At 32.0% G+C, this 22,662-nt stretch overlaps 1 protein-coding gene across 1 annotated transcript in view; it reads right to left on the reverse strand.

The window, feature by feature from the left end:
- Positions 1-22,662, reverse strand: part of ROBO1 (roundabout guidance receptor 1) — a 424,735-nt gene that overhangs the window by 75,722 nt on the left and 326,351 nt on the right. Inside the window, exons 7-9 of the mRNA XM_090275922.1 lie at positions 14,608-14,616; positions 10,588-10,712; positions 8,161-8,332 (exon numbers count right to left, since the gene is read on the reverse strand). Coding sequence (XP_090132048.1) covers positions 8,161-8,332; positions 10,588-10,712; positions 14,608-14,616 — 306 coding nt within the window. The remainder of the gene's footprint in view (positions 1-8,160; positions 8,333-10,587; positions 10,713-14,607; positions 14,617-22,662) is intronic.

Genomic DNA, 22,662 nt, shown 5'->3' on the forward strand with positions numbered 1-22,662 from the left:
TAAATAAATTAAAAATTAAAAAGTAAGCATAACAATTTTCCTTAATAAGCTTTAAAAACTGTAAACGTTACAAATATACAAAAAGACAATTCTCAGAAGTTGCCTGATTAGAGGAAGCTGGTTGCCAGAGTAACTAAATTTTGGATGCAACAATTTGCAAAGCTGGATGTGTCATGTTCCAAGATTTATGCATCAAAGATTTTCACAAGCTGGAGTCACACTTCAATTTGTTCCTCACTTATCATGCAATAATTATTAGTTTTGTGCATTCAATTTGAGAAAAGCAAGAAAGCAAGGGAGTGGAATCAGCAACTGTGCATTTTTACTCTACCCTTCCGATTCTCTTCCATCCTTGGTTACTAGTGTGAAGTTTGTTAATAACGGGGGTGGTGTATCAGAAGGTTGGAGTTGAAACTTGGCAGAAGCATTTCAGATATTCCATGGATGAAAAATATAATCCAGTAATTCATTTGCTTAGAATTATTTAATTTTCTACTTTATCTGTTGAGATTGGCTAAAATTAAATCAGAGGCCCTTCTGATAAGTATGAAGAGAAAGGGAAATGTTGATATTGAATTTGGACATTTACAAGACGCTGCCACCTATGTTCTATTGATTGTAAAAATAAACGAATATTTATTTTCAGGCATTAATTAAATTAGTAACAGAGTGCTTCTTTAAAACTATTAGAATTAAGTCCAGTAACAGAGTGGTTTACATTTAGTAGTCTTGTTTTATATATATGCAATCCAATGCCTGGGGATTTATTCAATTTTCTATATCCTCAGAGACATTTGCATTATATTTAGCATCATCCACACCTCCCTGCCCCAGCCCAATCCAGTTTAATGATGCCATTTCTCTGTCATATTTTCCTCCTGGTTTACACACAGTAGTTTACAAAACTAAAGCAAGGAAAGTGGAGTAAGGTCAATTATCAGTTCCATCATCCATCACTTGCCAAGTTTCTTAAATTCTCAAAGCCTCAGGTTTTTTATCTGTAAATATAACAATATTTAAGGATAATAAAACTTGTTCTAACCAGTTCAGAGGACTGCTATGAAGATTTAAATGGAACAGTAGACATGAAAGTGCTTTGTTAATTGCAAAAAGCCAGACATATATGAATTGTCATATCACACTAATCTTTTCTGTAAAAAATGCAAATCAGAGCTAAAAGCATTAATTGAAGAAATTCCTCATTTTTTTTGATAGAAAAAGAAAACATCTTGGTGTTGTCACAGATAAGGAAAAAATACTGATGAAATATGTAAATTTTCTTAAAGAGTATAGTACATTTCTGAGTTAAAACTAACTTTAAGATTTATGAGATGAACCTCAAATTAAAGTTCTAATGTTTTACACTAAGATGATTAGAATGGATTATCAGGTAAGTACAGTAGAAAGTTATGAAAACAGAAATACATTTTAACAAAGTGAATAAGTACACAGTCCAAATTTGGAATCAGGAAGATGAAGCTTTGTAAAATGAAAATGTTCCATATCTATGCTTTTCAACCCAGAAGCCAATAGTTCAAGTGACTACTGAGCACCTGAGTGTGGCTAGTGTGAGTAAGGAACTGGGTGTGCAATTTTATTCCATTGTAATCAATATACATTCTAATTTAAATAGCCTCATGTGGCAAAATGTCTACCAGACTGACAGTGCAAGATTTTGCTTTAAATCTCATTCTGCCACTTATTATCTCTATGATGTGGGCACACCTTTTCACCATTCTTGGACTCCGTTTCTTTGTCTGTAAAAGGAGACATCACATTTGAAACTGTTGATACCTGAGAAGTTCTTAGCACAGTGCCCAGCAAAAAAGCACTGAATAACTAGCTTTTTATCTGCACTCTGGTGGTAACAGTGGTGGAATAAGCAGTGTTACAGATGGCCTAACCCTGTCACAACAGAGTTTATCAAGGTTACCTATCTTTTATCCACATTTAATGGAAGACTTAAAGACCCTTAAAAATGAGGGCGTATGACTGGACTTAATATCTGTCACCTCAAAAACAATGATCATGAAGACTATGTTAGTAAATATATTTATAAAATAATTTTAAGTGGAAAAATACAAAATAATGCACAATGACTGATTTAAGTATGAAAAAAATCACACATACGCCAATAAATATGTTATAGTATGTCATAATTGCTATCAGTTTGCAAATATGTCTCACAAATCTATGAGCTAGGCTGTGAAAAGGTTATTAGGCCATTTTAGGAAACGGGGAACTAAAACTGAAAGGTCAAATGATTTGCCCAAATCAAGTAGTAACTGGCAAATCTCACTTTAAAAAATTAAAAGTTAACATTCTTTCCACTGTATATTAATAACTTTTGAAAGTTAAATACAAGTGATTTTAAATTATTTACATTATTTATTAACTTATTTTTTCTTACACTGTAGTAATAAAGAGAAGAACATTTATAATTAAATAGGTGATATGAATTTTTATGTTCCTGAGTCAAATGCTTGCCACTTGGGGTAGGCCACAAATACAGAGAAGCAACATTTCAAAGAAAGCTGCTACTTCACCATTTTCTGTACCTTGTGTTTTATTCTGCCTTTGTCTTTGTTGTCTGCAAACAGTAAAAAAAGAAGGTCAAGAAGCTAATGTCAAATAGTATCCAGAAAGTACTCTACTAGCTATCCTCTTGACTTGACTTGGTGAAGTATAAGTACCGATACTGTCAGTACTCAAGATAATTACCGTTTACCTCTAAAGAATGAATCCATGGCTGTAGGCTGCTTGTACAATTTCAATGAACTCCAAAATAAAGAAAAGAAAAAAAAAACTAAAAATATAGTATCCCCATTGCAAACACAAAACCACCTCACATGTCCCCAGAGATTGTCAGGTGAAACATGAATGCTAGGAGTGAATTCCTATTGGGGATAAATCCAAAAGCCACAAATAGAGTGTTTTTGTTTTTATTTTAGTTTAGCAAAAGTTGCTATTCCTGATACAGTCTCTCTAATATAACAATTCAGGATAATACCATATTAGATGCCACATGGAAAGCTTTGCTTTCAATTATTAATTATGATACTAATGAGAGATACTTAAAACTACTTTACCATAGTTTTCTTTGGCCTTTTTTTCATGTATACCTTTATATGCAAGTTGCTTTATAAATCTGGAATTACAAATGTATGTGCAATTCTATGTTCTACTTTATCTGCATATATTGATCATTGTCAAATTCATTACATGGTCTTTGCAACCATCACTTAATAGCCGTAATCAATGTAAGAAACTGTAAACTCTTTTTAGGTTATTCTAGCTTATTTAGCCAGTACATGTATTGTACATATCATAGACAGGGCTAGCAGTTTAGATTTTTGAATGAGACAATCCTAATTTTGAATTATAATAAATAATAGCTTGGTGTTTCTTTCTTCTTTGTTTCTTTCACTCATGCAGAAAGTATCTAGTCAGCCTCTATCATGTGTCAGACTTTGGAGATTACTAGGTATATACTTAACTTACTTAGATAGACATGGATCCTGCTCTCAATGAGTTTAGTGTCTAATGAAGATTAAAAGAAAATAAAGAAGATATGAAGGTATAGGAGGCAATCTGTAGACAGATGATAGATAGGAGAGAGAGAGAGAGAGAGAGAGAGAGAGAGAGAGAGAGAGAGAGAGAGAGAGAAAGAAAGAAAGAAAGAAAGAAAGAAAGAAAGAAAGAAAGAAAGAGAGAGAGAGGGAAGGAGGGAGGAAGGAAAGGAAGGAAGGAAGGAAAGAAAGGAAGGGAGGCAGGAAGAGGGAGGAGGGAGGGAGGGAGGGAAGAAAGGAGGAAGGGAGTAAGGAAGGAAGGAAAAACAAAGGAAAGGGAAAGAAAGAAAGAGAAAGAAAGGAAGGAAAAGAAAGCAAGCAGTGGCAGGGACATAGTACCCATATTTGAGGAGCTATGGAATGCTTCTTAAACGAATTGAAATTTCAAGTCAGTAGAAACAGCATTCACAGAAATCATAAAACAAAGGAAAAGTACAACAAACACAATAATATTGGGCATGTGACCAACACAGTATCCATAGATGAGCCCGGAGAGGTGAGATGATGAATCATAAAGCATTTTATGAATATAAACTTTATCCTGAGAGAATTGAGAAATGAAATAATTAATGTATTAATAATCACTTCAGAGTACATTTCAATTTCAAAATAATATCAATAAAACCCTAGCTAATATTACACTGACAGATAAAATAGTAAATGCTTTTTCCTTGAAGTTAAGATCAGAAAAAATATATCTACTACCACCAATATTACTAATTTTATTGGAAATCACAGACCACATACAAGTAAAATAAAATAAAAGGCATAAAAGATATAAATATTGGAAAGAAGTAAAACTGGTTTCCTTTGTATCATAGTTGACACATTTTGTTCATAAGCATTTCAAAATAATGTATCTATAAATTCTTATAAATAATGAGTGGATTCAGCAAGGTTACTAGATACAGGCTTACCTTTTAAGGTAAGGTACATCTTACCTTAACAATAGCATAATGAAATTTAATATATATATGTGATCATCAAAAATCATAAAACATAATAGGTATAAATCTGCTAAAATATGTGCAAGACATCTATCCTGAAAACTAAAACATTGGTGAGAAATTTAAATATATAAATAAATAAATAAACAAACAAACAAATAAATAAATAAATATGTGTGTGTGTAATATACCATTTTCCATAATTAGGAAGGCTTGGATTATTAGAATATTAATTCCCCCAAAACTGTTTAATAATTCAAACTCAGATTTTTTGTTTGTTTAGGTTATGTGCATGGATGTGGATAGAAATTAACAAGTTGTTTTTAAAGCTTATAAGAAAATGCAGAGGACATTTAATAGCCAACTCAAGATGAGAAAAATAAAGCTGGACACTTACACTACCAGTTTGAAGGACTTACTGTAAAGCTACAATAATTAAGACCGTATACTAGCATATATAGATCAGCAGAACAGAATAGAGGGAATAGAAGGAGGCCACACATTGATGTTCATTTGAATTATGATTAAGATGCAACTATGATTCAGTGGACAAAGTATGATATTTTCAGTAAATTATGTTGGAACAAGTAGTATCTATAAGGGGAAAAGGAATTTTGATCCTTATTTTACACCATATAAAAATTAACTTAAGACAAATTAAAATCTTAAAGCTCAAAGTACAGATAATAACATTATAAAGATTTGGCATAAAAAGACTTAGGAGAACATTTTCATGACCTCGAGGTAGCACAGGGAACTAAAAGCATCAGCTATAAAAGAAAGACACAATACACTGGTCCTCATTAAAATTTGTTACTTAAGCCCTAAAATCATCATTAAAGAACAAATGGAGGGACTTTCGGCCAAGATGGAGGCCTAGACAGACAGGCCGTGTCTCCCTCCACAACTAAGATGGAATACAACTACCTCAAAACTAGAGACAACCAGAAGTTCCAGAAAATTGAGCTTCATGGAAGTGCAGCAAACAAAGATATAAAGAAGAAATACTCATCCAGACAGGTAGGAGGGGCAGAGGAGGGTGGAGAGGACACGGTATGGTGGCAGCAGCAGTGGTGGCAGTGGCCAGCTGCTGGAAAGCACAGTCACACATTTTTAAAAGTCAGGAGGGACACCTGGGGAGAACTCTCAGCACTAGACCGCAGAGCTCATGGTCCCAATGCCAGGGAAAATAAAGCCTCATTGCTTCTGACTGTGCAAACCAGTGGGGGTTGGGGCGGAGGAATAAACAGCTGGTCTCTCAGCAGTGTACGCTTGTTTAAAGGGCCCCCAAGGACCTAGAACATCCACAGACCCACCCACCCTAGGAATGACAGCCAGAGCAACAACTAGAGAGGTGCCAGTCCCATACACAGTGGGACAATTGCCTGGAAAATAGGAGAGTGCTGAGCAAGTGACATTGTTTCCTCTCAGACCCCTCCCCCACATAGAGCGCCACAACATGGTGAAGCAGGTTGCCCTCTACTGAGGAGAAAACCTAAGGTTCTGCCCCTTACAACTTAACAGGAGCAACAGCTCTACCTAAGACACAAGGCAAACAAACACAGGAGCCTGTCAAGATGAGGAGACAGAGAAGTGTGGCACAAAAGAGGTTCCAGTGGGAGAACTAAATGGCAAGGACATAGTCAACCTAATAGATGCAGAGTTCCAAACACTGGTGATAAAGATGCTCACAGGCTTGACAGATATGCTTAAGTATGGTAAACGCATAAGGGAAGAAGTGAAGCCTACTCTAAATGAAACGAAGGGAAATCCACACAAAACCAATGGTGAAGGGAAAGAAACCGGGGTTCAAATCAATGATTTATAACATAAGGAGAAAAACAACAATCGACCAGTATACAATGAGAGAACAAGAATTGAAAAAAATGAGGAGAGGCTTAGGAACCTCTGGGATAACTTTAAATATGCCAACATCCAAATCACAGGGGTGCCAGAAGGAGAAGAGGAAGAGCAAGAAATTGAAAACGTATGTGAGAATATGATTAAGGAAAACTCCCCATATTTGGCAAAGGAAATAGACATAATGTCCAAGCTACCCCAAAAAGGATCACACCAAGACACATCATAATTAAAATGTCAAAGGTTAAAGATGAAGAGAGAATCTTAAAAGCAGCAAGAGAAAAGCAGAGTTACTTATAAAGGGATGCCTATAAGACTACCAGCTGATTTCTCAAAAGAAACTTTGCAAGCAAGAAGAGACTGGCAAGAAGTATTCAAGGTGATGAAAACCAAGGATTACTCTATTCAGTAAAGCTATCATTTAGAATGGAAGGGCAGATGAAGTCCTTCCCAGACAAGGTAAAGCTACAGGAGCTCATCATCACCAAGCTATTATTGTATGAAATGTCAAAGGGAGTTACTTAAGAAAACGAAGATCAAAATTATGAACATTAAAATGACAACAAACTCACAACTATCAACAACTGAATCTAAAAAATAAAAACAAAATCCAACTAAGCAAACCAGAATAGGAACAGAATCATAGGTTTGGGGATTTTTCAGAGGGCTATCAGCTTGGAGGGGTAAGGAGGAGAAATGGGGAAATGGTGCAGGGATTAAGAAGCATAATTGGTAAATACAAAATAGACAGGGGGAAGTTAAGAATAATATAGGAAAGGGTGAAGCCAAAGGGTTATATGCACGACCCATGGACAAGAACTAAGGGGGGTGGGATTGCTGTAGGGAAAGGGGGTACTGGGCAGAGGGGATCAAAGGGGAAAAAATTGAAACTATTGTAACAATATAATCAATAAAATATATTTTTAAAAATTAGAAAAAAACAATGAATGGAAAGAAATATTTATAATACATATTCTTGACAAAGAATTATACCTGTAACATATGAGAAAAAAAGTAGGGAAATGAGAACATGCAATCACCAAAAGGCAAACCAAGATAATTGAGTGCACTGATAGAATTGTACAGATATATTTAGTTTTATTCATAAAAGCCCTAAATGGAAAACAACCTATCAATAGAAGAATGCATGAATAAACTGAGTTATTTATACAATGGGATACTATACACCATCAAGAAAATATATGTGTATATGTATATATTTTTACTATATTAACATATAAACATTTTTTTTCATTCCATATTATTATTACTAATATCCATTTAATGGTTTGGAGATTATCTCCATCACTCTGTCATGATAATATATTCAGCATTAAAAGATCACGTTTAGGGGAGTTGATAAAACAAAATCATGTTATTAAGAATAAAATTTTATTATCATGAATTGTATGTTGAATTTATCAATACTTCACTTATCTCCTTAATTTAGATAAAAGAGAAAGGATGATATTTTACTGTAAGAGTTTTTAAAAAGTCTTTTAATTTTCTAAAACATGGAAAAATTCCTATGTATAGCTATTCAGTATAATGTTTCTCTTGCATAATTGCCATGCTTTCATGAATCCTACTTGATTCTAGAAATTTAAAGTATGGTCATGTTAAATTAAGAATAATTTTAGACTTAGTCATATATTATCCTCCTCTTTAGCTTCATACCAAAATTGCTGTCAGGATACAAAGTTGAAAAAAAATACATTCACTGGCACTTTCCATTAGACCCTGAGTCAAACTTGGACATTTTGAAATAAAATGCTCCACTTTACCATCGGTAACTTCCAAATATGCTTTTGTGATGATACTCCCGGCAACATTTAAAGTCTGGCAGATATAATAACCAACATCAGATCGCTGGACATTAGTAATAGTGAGGTCACCAGTCTGGGAGACTGAAAAACGGCTGGATGATTGTGGTGGCTGATATGAAAAAAGGAGATTCTAGAACCCAAAATTTGGGAAAAAAGAGTAACAATAGGTTAATTGCTATGTTCCAATTATTTGGCATATATATACTCTTATTTATAAGTAGATATATAAACATCCACAACCACACATACAGAGATCCACCACACAAATACGTACACAAATAAGCTAAATATTATTTCATCACATGCTCACATATATAGATGTGCAAACACATAAACACATAAATACACAAATTTTAATGATCTAATCTTAAAAAGGATGATTAAAAATTCTAAATGAATTCTACATATTGACATATACTTCTATAATTATCAGTTGTCAACAATACTAGAATTAAAAGGATAGTAGCTATCATCAGAGTTAAATGTTTTACATATTTAACCAAAGCAGTCAAAAGCTTCATATACATATGATTATTAGCATTATAAACACTAAGTCTTATAAAAGAAAATTCAAATTTAAGCATATTCTGACAAGTAAAATCAAGGATATCATTTTGCCCATAGCAAGTATCTCTGATAGCTTTCCATTTTAAAAGTTCAGTAACCACTTTCAAATTATTAATAATTTCTTGTTTCTCTTGTTAAATGGTGAGCATATAATGAATTTAAGAATTCATAATGGAGCTTTATTTCTGCAGAAAGTTATCTTAAAAACAAAGTAAAGATAAGATGTGATTTTTATGGTATAAATTTCTACCATGGATCACGATACAATGTTTGCTAAAGGGAGTGTATATTTTATACAAAATAACACATCATGTCATTGTTTCTCTCATGAAATAAAAAATAATACCAGTTCTGCTAACAAAATAAAGTTTGCTCCTTTTTAAAAGTTTAGTTGCCTTTCAACACATATCATTTACATTATATTATAGCCAATAATAATTTTTTTAAAAAGTAAGTTGTATCATTAAAACAGACCAAACCAAAAGTATCTTGAAAATTGATATAAAGTTTAAAAACTTAAGGAATAATTTATTTATGTAATTAAATGAATCATTTAAATATTCCTTTATTAAGAAAACTTCTAGTGGGTTTACTTTTATTGCTACACAGATTTTCTTATATAATACACTTCCCATTCTTCCTGCTCGACCTAATTATTTTGTTTTTTTCTTGTCTTTAATTTGCTCTCTGGAAGTTTAGTCCTTTGAGGCCAAATGAAGTATGTTAGAATCAACAAAGTTACTAGAACTCAAATGATGGCATACATATCATAATCAAGTTAACATCTGCCTACCAAAGGAAAAAGAAAAACTTGATGGCACTGCCTACAAAAGATTACTGAGTACAGTGAATAAACTATCTGTATGTTATCTATGAACACAGTAAAAGCAACACAGTGATGCAGCACACCCAAGATTGATGTAAGCAAAAAATAAAACAGGTTAGGAATATATATATATATATATGAGACTCATTTTTACAAATATCAGAAAAAAGGCAATTCATAATATGCATCGACTTAATATTTCTAATAAAATGTTGGAATTAAGAAATAAGAGGACATAGATTTTAAACACTTTTTTAAAGTTTCCTATTATTTTCAAAGTGAAATTGTTTCAAATTTTCCTTTTCATTAAGCTGAAGCCAAATAGTGAACTTAGAGTTTGCAAGGGTATAGATTTCTATATGCTAGATTCAAGGTATATAGAAAATTATGGTTTATAAAATTGTTACAGTATGGTTTGATAAGTAAATGGTGATCACATATAAGTTTTCAAAGAATTAGAATATACTGAGCTATATTTAACATGACATCTACGTTGAAGAAAATTTATTATTATTTTATATATTTTTAATTGAATAATGTATTATATTATATAAATATAAAAGAAGAGAAGAAGATATTTCTGATTCCTGGTGCTTTTAGGGAACTTGAGCTGAATAATTATCATGTTTTAAATGTGTATAAATCTCCTTTAACACATAATTACTGATATCCATATAATAGAAATAATTACTAATTATGTTGAGAAAAAGTTTTTAAAAATGTTGCTGAGTTGGAACTGAAGGTAAATTTTATATAATAAAATAATTACTATTCTATATACCACCCCCTGTAACAAAACCAGGCAGGAAAAATTGCTCTGAGAATTACAACAATGAAGAAAATTTTGTCTTCTCTTTCATTGCTGAAATTTTCTATGACATTCAGATTTCACAATTTTCTTAATGTGACAGTTATATGACTATATATATGTACGTGTGTATATATATATATCACCCAACTTTGCTGATTGAAATAATATACCAAGTTCATACCTGACTCCCTTCTCTCCTCCAAAAAATAGCTGGTTGAGGATTTCCGGTTGCTTCACACTGAAAAGTTACAGTTCGTCCCAAGGCAACAACCTGGTCACGGGGTTTCACGACAAAATGCGGAGGTTCTAAAGAAGAAACATATTACATTGAATCTAAAGCATGTAGTTATTGCCTTAATTGAGACAATTTGCTGATACCCAAATGTTGCTGTTATTTTATTCAAGTCGTCATGTACTATAGTACATAATACACAAATTTTCCTTAATTCAATTGGCTAAATTGTTAAATGCACATTTACAGAATGGAATAAGTTGTTTTGTGAAGAGATTTTTTTACTACCTAAACTTCTAAGATGAACCTCCATATTAAAAAGAGTTCTTGAGCTACAGTTTGACCCCTTACATTTTAATTATATGCGAACTTTGTATGAATAAATTAATTTTCTCATTTAAAGCTGCTTAAAGATGAATGGACTTTAATCATACAAGAACCTCCTGAGGTAGGCAGGTGCTAAGATTTAACTCAAAAGCTCCTGAAATGCTACCATGCAAACTATAACCATTTAAAATCCTCAGTCCAATTACTTGAACAGAAATGAACTTAGAGCAATAGTGGAGTCCAATGCCTCCTTCATTTACATAGACAAGGGCATGTTCAAACAGAATGTATATGGAAATAAGGGAAAATTTGAAACATCTGCTCATCCTGACATTATAAATACTGCCAGTGTTGTCCAAACTGTTTGATTTATACAGACTTAAATGGCCACTTCATCCAGCAGTAATTAGAGTGTCAGAAAATTGTGTCAGTTACATTGAGAGCAATGGCAGCTGAAAACATTAGGTGTGCTGATGGAGTCACTCCTGGAAAAAAAAAAAAAAGCTTGTTTGGACTGTGCTTTATGCTTGAAAAATGTGCAGTGAATGTAAGTCTTTTTACCTACTGTTTACACTTTTCACATTCATTTCTTATCAACTGTCTGAAACACCTAATTATTCTCTCTTGTCTCAGGTTCAAATTGAAGTGAACGTTTCAAGCCAGACATTTAACAGTTTATACAGGACAGGGTCCTTCTAATCCAGTTTTTAAGACTGTTCTATTGTTTCTAACATTTTCCCTAAAAGTACTTTCAGTTACTTATGTTAGTCACTTATGATAACTCTGTAAAATGAATATGAATAAAAATTATATTCAGACTATTCCTACAAATGTTTCCACTATGATCACAAGCATATGATTGTTTTGTTAATGAAGGTGATGATTTGAAAGGGTATTTTTCCCTAGCTAAATATTTTCTGGTCAAGCTAAGACATATATACAAATATTTATAAGATTTCATATATAAACTCTATAAATTTATATACATATATATATAAGTAATTCCTTAGAAAAAGGAATATGTAAAACAACTAGCTGAAGATTACATGGTGGCAAAACTGAAGAAAGCAATTAGCTCTCCTAACTTCTATACTCCCTTTTTATTTTTAATTGAGGTTTAGTGGAAATTATAACTGTTTGACTAGAAAATTATAGGAGACATGAAAAATAGCCTGTAACTTATAGGGAAGAAAATACAAAGTTAGGAGCTATAGTTTAGGTTCAATTTGGTAAAGCTAAAGTTATAGCTTGTAATTTTTTAAGACTCTGATTGTAATTGAATGGTTTACTCATGAATTTAGCAAACACTATCATTATCCAGGTATAATAAAAAACATACGCATCCTTGCTTGGGGATTTTCCTCTGCACACACCCATACAGGAGCATTTGATTCATTCATTAAGGGCTGAAATAATTGATGTAGACATCAGAGAGAAAAATTGAAAGGATTGACTGGAAAAAAAAGAAAAACTAAAGCCAGAAGAAACTTTAATTTGTTACAATAAAAATAACAAATTATTAATTAAATGAATGGGAAAATATGACTTTGCAATATGCAAGGAATTTGGTTAGGGAAATATAAATGTTTTAACCACTTAGACAAGTAAAACCTTCGGGTGGTCTCTTAGAAGCCTGTTTAATAACGTGTGCCAGAATCCATGTTTCTTTTTAAAATGCCAGCACTCTTCAAACCTCAAAGACCTGTTTGGAAACAAGGATAAAAACCCTTATGCTAACTACATATATCCTGCAGCAATCCTTCCACACAGGGTATTTGACTGGAAATAAATATACTATATATTATAGGCATATTGTCAAGCCCACATCAGCTACAAGGTATGTCTTAGAAATATTAACTTTGAAAAAATCCTCTGTACACATATGTTAAATATCAGATGTAGACATGTCTCTAAAATAATTTATATGAATTAAATATACTACCTATCAATCTATTTTAATCACCTATCTATTTAGATTGAGAAGGCAATTCATAACATGCATTGACTTAATATTTCTGATAAAATGTTGGAACTGGAATTTTTCAAGGTTGTAACATTGAAACTTGCTATAATTAAAAATATAAAATCATGTTAGTCATGCCACACATGGTCAGTATTGAAAATTTAGAAAATGAGACAAGCAAAGAAAAAAGAAAAGCTACTTGTAATTCAACAATGCAAATTGGACCATATTGTTTTAAAATATTCTCTTACAATATCACTTAATGATTACTTAGTAATCCATATAAAATTATCTTAAATTATTTAATCAATCTGTCAGTTTTAAATTTAGCTTGTTTCTAATTTTCACTATTAAAAAGTGGTGAGATTAACATCCTTCTCAATTAAATTCAAAATTTTTTCAACTTGCATTTTCTGTAATAAGGCACTTTCCTCCAAAACCTCACAAACACTAAGCATTACCATCTTAGTTAGCCAAATTGAAAATGTATTCCCCTTTTAATTAGCATTTCTATGTCAGTAACGTTAAACACTTATCTTCATATTACCTTGCCATTGATATCCCATTTGTTGAGGAGAGTGTGCCCTATCCTTTCAATTTCTAATTACTGATAGGCTAAAATTTTATCTACTTCTCATATATGTTGTAGATTTATTTTTCCATTTTGTTAACAGTCTATTTAATCTGGTTAGATTATATAATACATACATAATATGTAAACATTCCATTCCATTATTCCATTCTCATTTTGTACTCTTGTCTTTACTTTTTATATTTAAGTTTTAATCATCTATATTTTTGTATATATAGTAGCATATAGTTATTTTTTAAGCCTATTATTTTATTACCATAATGAACAATCCAACCTATCTGTATTAGTATGAAGTGACACTTTTATAATATTTGTGCATCTTTTTAACTGAAAAAAAATAGGGACATACTTTCAGGGTCAAATTATTTTCTGGCATAACACTTAGCATACCCATGGAAAACTCTCCAAAAATGGTGTCTCAGCTTCCCTTTAAAGAGTGAATTGGTTTTCCCCAAGTTAGCGATCATGAAAGTACTCAGAAACCTAATGACTATTTATACGAGAACAAATGTTTATCAAAGCAAACTTTGATAATGTTTGGACACATCATGTAGTTACTTCTTACAAAAAATGATATGAATTCAACATATAGAAATGAAAATGAGTGCAAAGAGCTTTTACTGCAAGGTTATTCACCAATAGGACTATCAATGATTATTATTGAACAACAGTTACAAAAACACAGATAGACAGACATGAATACATAAACATATTTTGGACAAAAAAGTCCAAATTGTTCTCTGGGCACCTATTTTAGTACCTTATGAGGTATAAGTTGAAACAGTACTTAACCAAAATACAGTCTTAGCACTTATTTTATTACTCATTTAAGGAGGAAAAAGTAAAAAGATTCAGATCACATTTAATAATACATAAAGTTTGCAACCCCGTTACCTTTACTCTTTGTCAGTTACCCATACTTCCTGCAGACTTTATTCTGTGCAGTCTGTCTTTGTGGCCAATGACAAGTGAAACATGGAGGCTGATTGGTTGAAGGACATGGAAGGGTATGGATGGAAAGGGGAAGAGAAGTTCCAGTCACAGTGACAACGGTGATTAGAAGATGGCCAATAAAATGTCAACTTACCAGACCCAACTAAAACAAAAAAAAAGAAAACATGGAATAAATAAAAATAAAAAAACAGAAAACAAAACAGAAAAAGTAATTTAACAATGATCTCTCTTTTAAAATAAAATACAGAACACATTAACATTTGGATGCATGGCTCATACTATCCATGAATGAATATAGTTGTTAGCATTTTAAGTATAATCGTGAATAATTTAAGAAAAATAGAAATGAATCTTAAAATCTCTTCAATGATTAAATGGCACAGCTATAATGGATGACAGCTATAAAATTATAAAACACTTTTTAATGGCTTTATATTTTGCTTCCAGATGACAAGGTTAGAAAACTATATGTGCAATGAGTTTTAAAAACACTATAAATTTTAACTGCTAATGTCATTCAGATTAGAAACCAAGCATTTTAATCAAAGGTAAAGAAGTGTTAAGTTCTATAACTCCATCCTAGATTAATTTTTAAGGTTCATGCTGCCAATGATATTCTAGTAAACCATGCTTCTCTTACTAGAATAAGCATAAGTTTATGTATTTAAAATAAATATTATTATTCTATAGGTTAGAAGTATGGCCTGAGGTTTTGCATTTCTAACAGGCACACAGGTGCTGCTAGTCCATCACCACAGGCTGAGTAGCAAGATTATTAAAAGGTATTGCATTTAAATTCTTGCATAATTTAATCAAGAAGAAACATAAAAAACGTGAACATATTTTGTAAACTTTTATAACACTAATAAAGTCATAATCACATTATCTGTTTTCAGTAATGAAACATTAGACATGTTAACCTATCAACTAATACATATTTTAAATACTAGATAACAATTGTTTTGTTTCTCTCTTTTAGAAGCAAAGGCAATTACTACTGTCAAATGTAGAACTTTTTCATAAAAGCCCAGCAGATACTCATAATACATTTTACTCAAATAAATAATTTCTGTGTCAACAAGTCAAAATTAGACACTTAATATGCATCCCTGTAGTTTAAGTAAATGAATTATGCCAAGCACTGCTGCTGTGAAAGAGTGAAGTTTTACAAGACAAAAGCTCTCTTACCATAATTGTTACAACATATACAACATTTAAAAGTAACTCAGAAACACATTTTAATTCACATGTTCCCTTCCACGTGAATAAACAACTTGTCATTTTCATTCAAAAGAAAAATAAAAAAACTTTAAGCATAATTTTTTTCATTCACTCAGGCAAAAAAATGGAAAACAATATTTTTCTCGTTTACTGAAGCATAATGTCTACCAAGGAATCAGCTGTGCTGTCCAGACTTGAGAACACAAAGTAAGTCAGACTTGGTTACGATTCTTGAAAGCTCAGAAATGATCTATTTTAAATGACGGGAAGAAATAGTGAGAAATTGTGAAAGAGACAACTTGATAAAGTATAGCAACAAAATTTTTCTTTGGAAAAAAGCATAGGTATAGAATCATATTTTGGGGTAATCTGTGAAAACAAATCTGATCTAATTAGACTCATACATTTAAAAATAAAGCCTATTTAAAATCAAGAGATTATGGGGACAATTCCTAAATGCTTTCTAGTTGTACAATTTCAGTACTTTAAAATTTCTTAAACATTTCAAAAATATACAACATGTTAAAAATTAAAAAAATTATTGGAAAGCAGCTCATTTAACATTTAAAAAAGTACTTTTTCTTTGCTTATTGATTTTACTAGCAATTAAATTATAGGAGCTAGATATTTTATTAAAACCCAATGTGTCTAAGAATTTCAAGACAATACATTTACTTATCATGTGAATGACAAACAACTGGAAAATATCTCATAACCTATTAAGGACAATAACATTTATCTAAGAACATTGTCTCACATAGAAGCTTCTAAAACAGAAGTTTCTGAGAGAATCCTATTTTAAATGATCATTTTAGCTTTTAACAGCCATGATTCTCAGGAAATGATTCCTCTCATCCAAATGAAAACCTGCCTGTCACAAGTGAACACCCTTTTCATTTGTTCTAGTTTCAGTAAACAAATAAATATCCTATGCATAAAATCCTTCTACTCATCTGAAGGAAATTATCAACCCAAACTTTCTCTTCTAAAAAGTAAATGGTAGAAATGTCTATGATTGTGGGAGAGGGGATGGGCTGGGTGGGGGGGAAGCAATGGGGGAAAAATGGGACAACTGTAATTGAAAAACCAAAAAATAAAAATTAAAAAAAAAAAAGTGGGTCAAGATATCGTAGACCTTTCAACATGATGCAGTGTGAAGCACTTTTAACATGAAGTGTTTCTGGAAAAAAAAAAAAAAAAGATATCCTTGAATCTAATCAAATCATGAGCACAAACTTCTAACTATGGGATATATGGAGGATGAAGGAACAAGTTTAGTGACTCTCAAGGGAGAAAACTTAGAAATACAGAATATGCAATATTATAAAGTACAGCTGAATTGGTTCTTGTAACAAATCAATAGCATAGGGAGAAAGTGAAGAAGGAGGGGCTGCTCTAAATTAAAAGAAACTTCTTTGATACGACACTCAAATCTTTTGTGTGGACATTGTTTGGATCCCAATTCAACAAATGAACTAAACAAGACATTTGTGAGCCAACTGTTAGAAAATTTGGTTATGAACCAGATTTAAGATAATATCAAATAATTATTGTTTGTTTTTTACATATGATAATGGCATCATGCCTGTTTTTAAAAGACAGATGTGCAATCATGCACTGCTTATGAATGGAACAAATTCTGATAAATTTGCTGTTAAAAAAAAAAAAATTCTTTCTCCTTGTTTCTCTCAGGGTTAGGGCAAAGGATTTTCTTTCCAAACAGAGTCCAGACCTTCTGTACAACAGGCCGTGCCAACACTGTCCAGGTAGGCATGTGCAGAAACAATCAGAAGAAAACAGTCATTTGGATCCTGATCATTGATTATCCACTAAAGTTAGTGATTTATGAGTGGTTTGTCTCTTACCCTCCTTGTAACTCTTCTCAACAACTTTTCTTTCTGCTTTAAAGGCTAGGAACACTTCTGTTGCAACTCCCTTTTCCCCCTAAGAAAGAGGAAAAGCCTGTCTATCTACAATAAAACAATAAAACTCTAAAATTTTAGTGCTGGAAGTGACCTTAGAGCTTATCAGTCTAACCCTATCCTTTTTTTGCAGGAGAAACAGAGAACCTAAATTGTTAAATAACTTTCTCAAGGCCACAGATGGCTAACCAAAGCCTGTCTTCCAGGCCTCCTGCCTAAATCCAAGTCTACAAATTTTCCCACTAGTTAATCAGTTTGGGGAGATCTATACACAATAGGACACAAAATGTATTTGATTTTACATTTAAACTGTCATATCCTGTTTAACCTAAAATCATTACTATTTTCAAATAAAAACTCTTTTTAAAGAAGTCCTCATTGTATGAAAAAACTTTTAAGAATGTTTAACTATTATTTTAAAAAGACATAAAAAACTAACAGGTGAGAGAATGCAGACTTAGAGCCTCTTGAAAAGTTCACCTTTCGGTAAAATTTAAAAAAAAATTAACACATTATTTCTTACAGTTGAACCAATTTAAATCCCAATACTTGAAACCATTATAAATTGAATAAAATAATACTCTTTTAAAACATGAGAACAAATAATATTTTCACAAAATTTTTTAACATAAATATGCCAAATAGGAAGGTGAGAACCTTTGAAAATAAAGATTTTTTAAGAGATTAAAATGTACTATTTAATTTTTTTAAGTGAAATGTTATGCAGATTACAACCCATCTTCAATAACAACTCTACATTTTTTTTAATATATATTTAAGTACTTTAAGAATGAGAGGAGGGATTAGAGAACTTGCCAGAAGACTTAATTTGTAGGAAGCATACTGTTCACATGTAGATTATATTTTCATGGGGGAGGAGGGAAAGAGTTATGGTAAGTCTAAATATACACACACACATTTATATAATATATACATTTTATAATTATAAAACTCTTGTTCCTTTTTGTGTTTAAAAGAGAAAAAAAGAGTTTTAATTAAAATGGTTAGAGATAATACAAATATTATATACTTGACTAATAGTTTTTTTTTTAAACAACTGTTTAAAAAGTTTGGGAAAATTTAGCCTTTCTCTCCTCTCTCTCAAACACACATATATATAGTATAAGGGACTTTCTTCCTCTTTTGAATGTTACATCAAAGGACTCCAGATTATTTAATTATTTTGATATCTTCTTTCTAAGGATATACATTGTGCAGACAATATTTTTTAGATAAAAGTAAGATAAGAGAGAAAGGAAGCAAAAATGGAATGAAGAGAGGAATGAAGGAAAGAAAGGAAAGGAGGGAGGGAAGAAGAAAATACTTTTTCTATATGTCATTTTTGGGAGACATAAGTCAAAAAGATGATAAATGTTTGAAAAAAAATTAAACAGAGGCTGGAGGAGGAGAATTTTTTTTTGGTCTGAGAAAGTAAGTTAGCTGGACAGATACTTAAGTTCTCAAATGAAGTCTAATAAATACAGGAACCAGCCAATCTTGATAACTATTTGGGCCCAAAGAGAAGAGAAGATAATGGGTCTAAATAGCATGAATGACTTAGCGAAAGTAGAGAAAATAAGCAGTTAGCAGTAAAAGTCACTGAACCATGAATTGGTTGCCAACTGTGATGTCTCCAGAGGCCTTTAAAAGTGGGATTTATATCCATTTGGCCACAACAGTTTAGCTATAACCCTGTCTGGTAAAGGAAATAGAGCAGTTACTTAAAGTTCTTTCTATGCCATGACTTTAAGAGTATGGAAATTCAGAACCAAAGCAGGAGAACATATGTATTCTTTTTAGATATTATTAACCTTAAGTTGATGAAGTACTTCATACGTATAGCTCTTATGATAAATCAAAAAAATATCAGAAATATTTCAAGAAAGTAAAATATTTGCATAATTGGCACAATATTATAATTAAGAAGGTGCTGGTTTTACACTGAGAAGTCAATTTTTATTTAATTAATGGCAACTTGAGTTTATAATTATAAGTTACACAAAATGTTGAGATTCTTCACTGCTGGCTTTGGCCATACAACTATTTTTAAATGTAATGACAGAAGATTACCACACTATTTGGGTCTAAAATAATTTAAGTGTTCTAAATTCCTAGAATGACTCTGTAGAAGATTTCATAGTTAAGTAAATTTATCTATGGTAGAACCAATCCTACTAGTAAATATCAGAGAACAGCAGTTTCCCTGAATGAGCTACAAATAAAATCACCTTGACTAAGGAATTTTCTGCTATTTCATAGATATTATTTTTATTATTAGTAGCTAAATTCTGATGAATTCTTAAACTGATGTGTTTTTTAAAAAAATTTCATATACAGTGCTTTTTGAAGACAGGGCTTAATTAGCAAACATGACAGACTAGAACTGTAAACACCACATTCCAGAAGAATATGAATGGACTAAAAGTAGTGAGCTACAAGATTTTGGTGGAAACACATTTGAGGAACACTCAAAGTTTCAAGTAGTAAAGCTATCTACATTTGAACTGACAAAAACCCAGCCATGTTATGCTAGAGCAATTATATTCACAGACATTCATGAATGATAATATCTCTCACAATTAAAAACCCTTAGAATATTTTAATACTAAGGTATAATTTCTAGGGGGGAAAAGATTGAATTTAACATAAAAGCCTGCCATTATGTCTTTCAACTTTTCAGACATTAAAATAGAGTAATTAAGAGCGGCATTTTTAGAATATATTTAATGGATACATCAAATACTATGAACTTTTCCCCTGCACTCAAATCTTACATGATTCCATATGTGATCGACAGTTCTGGATATAATTCTGGTTGTCACAACTGAAAGGGGGTGGCATTACTGGCATCTAGAGAAAAAAAGCTGGGGTGTTTATAAATATCTTATAATGCACAAGACAGCTCTCCACAACAAAGCATGATCAACCCAAAATGTCAATAGTGTCAGGACTGAGAAACCTTGCTGTAGATTATCTATTCAATCTTAGGTTTAACAGAATACTAATAAAAAATTATTTCCCCCAACTATATAAAAAAGTGCCTTGCATAATGCCTTAATCATCAAAGGTACTCAGAAAAAGTTAATATTCTTCCTCTTTTCCATCTGCTTCTAAAAATGGGGCAACTTTACCAAAAAGTAGTTAGTAAATGGTACAACTTAATTATTCGCCTACAGAAGAGTCTGAGATTGAAATATGACTAACCATCAATCTATGACAGTTTGTATACCACCTTACATAAAATCTTGGGATCATAATTTTGACGGTAATATTCCCTAAATCAATTTAGAAAGCCAGAGACCTAGATCTTTTCTCTCCCTCCTCCTTCAGATACACAATCTATTATACAATTCCATAGCTTTTATTTTGTAACTATTTCTCCATTACATCCACCTCTTCCTATCTCTACTGTCACCCACTGGCCAAGTTATTCAATAGGGCTCACCTGAACTACAGCTGTGCTTGTATCCAATGCAATTTCACAATGTAGCCAGAGTAAACTAATAAGATTATTGCACAATTATTTGCTTAAATTTTTCAATTGCTCTTAAAATAGAGAGCAAAATCCTTAACATGGCTTTGCTATGTAACTCCTCAGTGTCTTTTCCTATTACCTCTCCTCTTCTGTCTCCCTTACTAGCCCCATGAGTAAGCCATGCTTCATCTTACCACTGGTTTCGTTCATGCTGCGTCCTGGGACCCTCCCCCTTCACCTATTTAATTCCCACTCACCTTAGTTCTTGGCTAAAAAAAAAAAAGTCTTCAGGGAGCTACCTCTAAATTTAATAATATACATTATCAGAATGCTACCTTAACTTTTCTCCCATAGCACTTATACTTTAAAATTATACATCTGTGTGATTATTCTTTAAATGTCTGTTTTCTAAGCTATCTTATAAACTTATTGGCAGTAAGCACTTAACTATTTTGTCATAATTTCTCTAGAACCTACCAAATTGAGGACATTATTCATATTGCAAATATCTGTTAAAACAGTGGTCAAATGGCAATGACATTCCTGATTTTTCTATCACCCAGTTGAAAGAACTTTCTTGCTGGCTTATCTACATCTTTACAAATATATTTCTTACAATATGCTGATACTGTATATATTTGTGTATATTGCTTGCTCTTACTCATTAGACTGTAATAAGCTTCATGAAGGTAGGATTCATGCCTTATTTATCTGTGCGTACTTCACAGTGCCCAGTATACTGCTTTTCACACAGAAAGTGCTCAAGAATTTGTTTATTTGAAAACCTGTATTGCTTATCTTCAAAAAGCATATTTCACAGAGGTCTACAGTTAAGGTACGTGATAATATCATCATAAAATTAACTGACAGTTAAACAACTTTGGGTCTAGATTCCCTTCACAATTAATTAGGTCTTTCCTGCATGTGTCACAGAAATTTTTTACGTTTCAGTTAATTAAGAGCCATCAATGTTAGCTAACTATGTGTCAGATCATACACTACAAGCCCTCCCAGAAGATCAGTAGGAAAGAATTCAATATACCAATTACCAATTTTTCAGAGGGTGGAAAGGAAAGACTAAGTAACTTTCTTAAGATCACACATCACGTGAGAAATAGAAGACAGGAACTCAGCTTGTACTGCTGATAAACGCTTGCTGTTTTTTTTACACTGCATGACCTGTTTGTTTAAACAAAAAAAGTTAAACCTTATACTAAAGTAATTTTGTGTCTTAAATGTTCTGAATCTACCACCTACACAAAATAACTTCCAATAAAGTTATTTATATTTTCTCTGGCCAGTGTGGCTCAGTTTGTTGGAGCATTGCCCCGTCACTGAAAGGTTGTGGGTTTGATTCTGGTCAGACATATACCAAGGCTGCAGTTCCAGCTCAGTCAGGGCACGTACTGTCTTGGGTCTGTGCATGTATGGTAGGTAACAAATTGATGTTTCTCTCACATTGCTGTTTCTCTTTTTCTCCCTTTCTCTCTAAAAGCAATGAAAAAAAATGTCCTCAGGTGAGGATAAAAAAAATAATTATTTATATTCAGCATCCATTTGTGATTAAAAA

The sequence above is a fragment of the Furipterus horrens genome, unplaced genomic scaffold, assembly GCF_987537825.1.
Source record: "Furipterus horrens unplaced genomic scaffold, mFurHor1.1.pri manual_scaffold_1, whole genome shotgun sequence".
In the NCBI taxonomy this organism is placed as follows: domain Eukaryota; kingdom Metazoa; phylum Chordata; class Mammalia; order Chiroptera; family Furipteridae; genus Furipterus; species Furipterus horrens.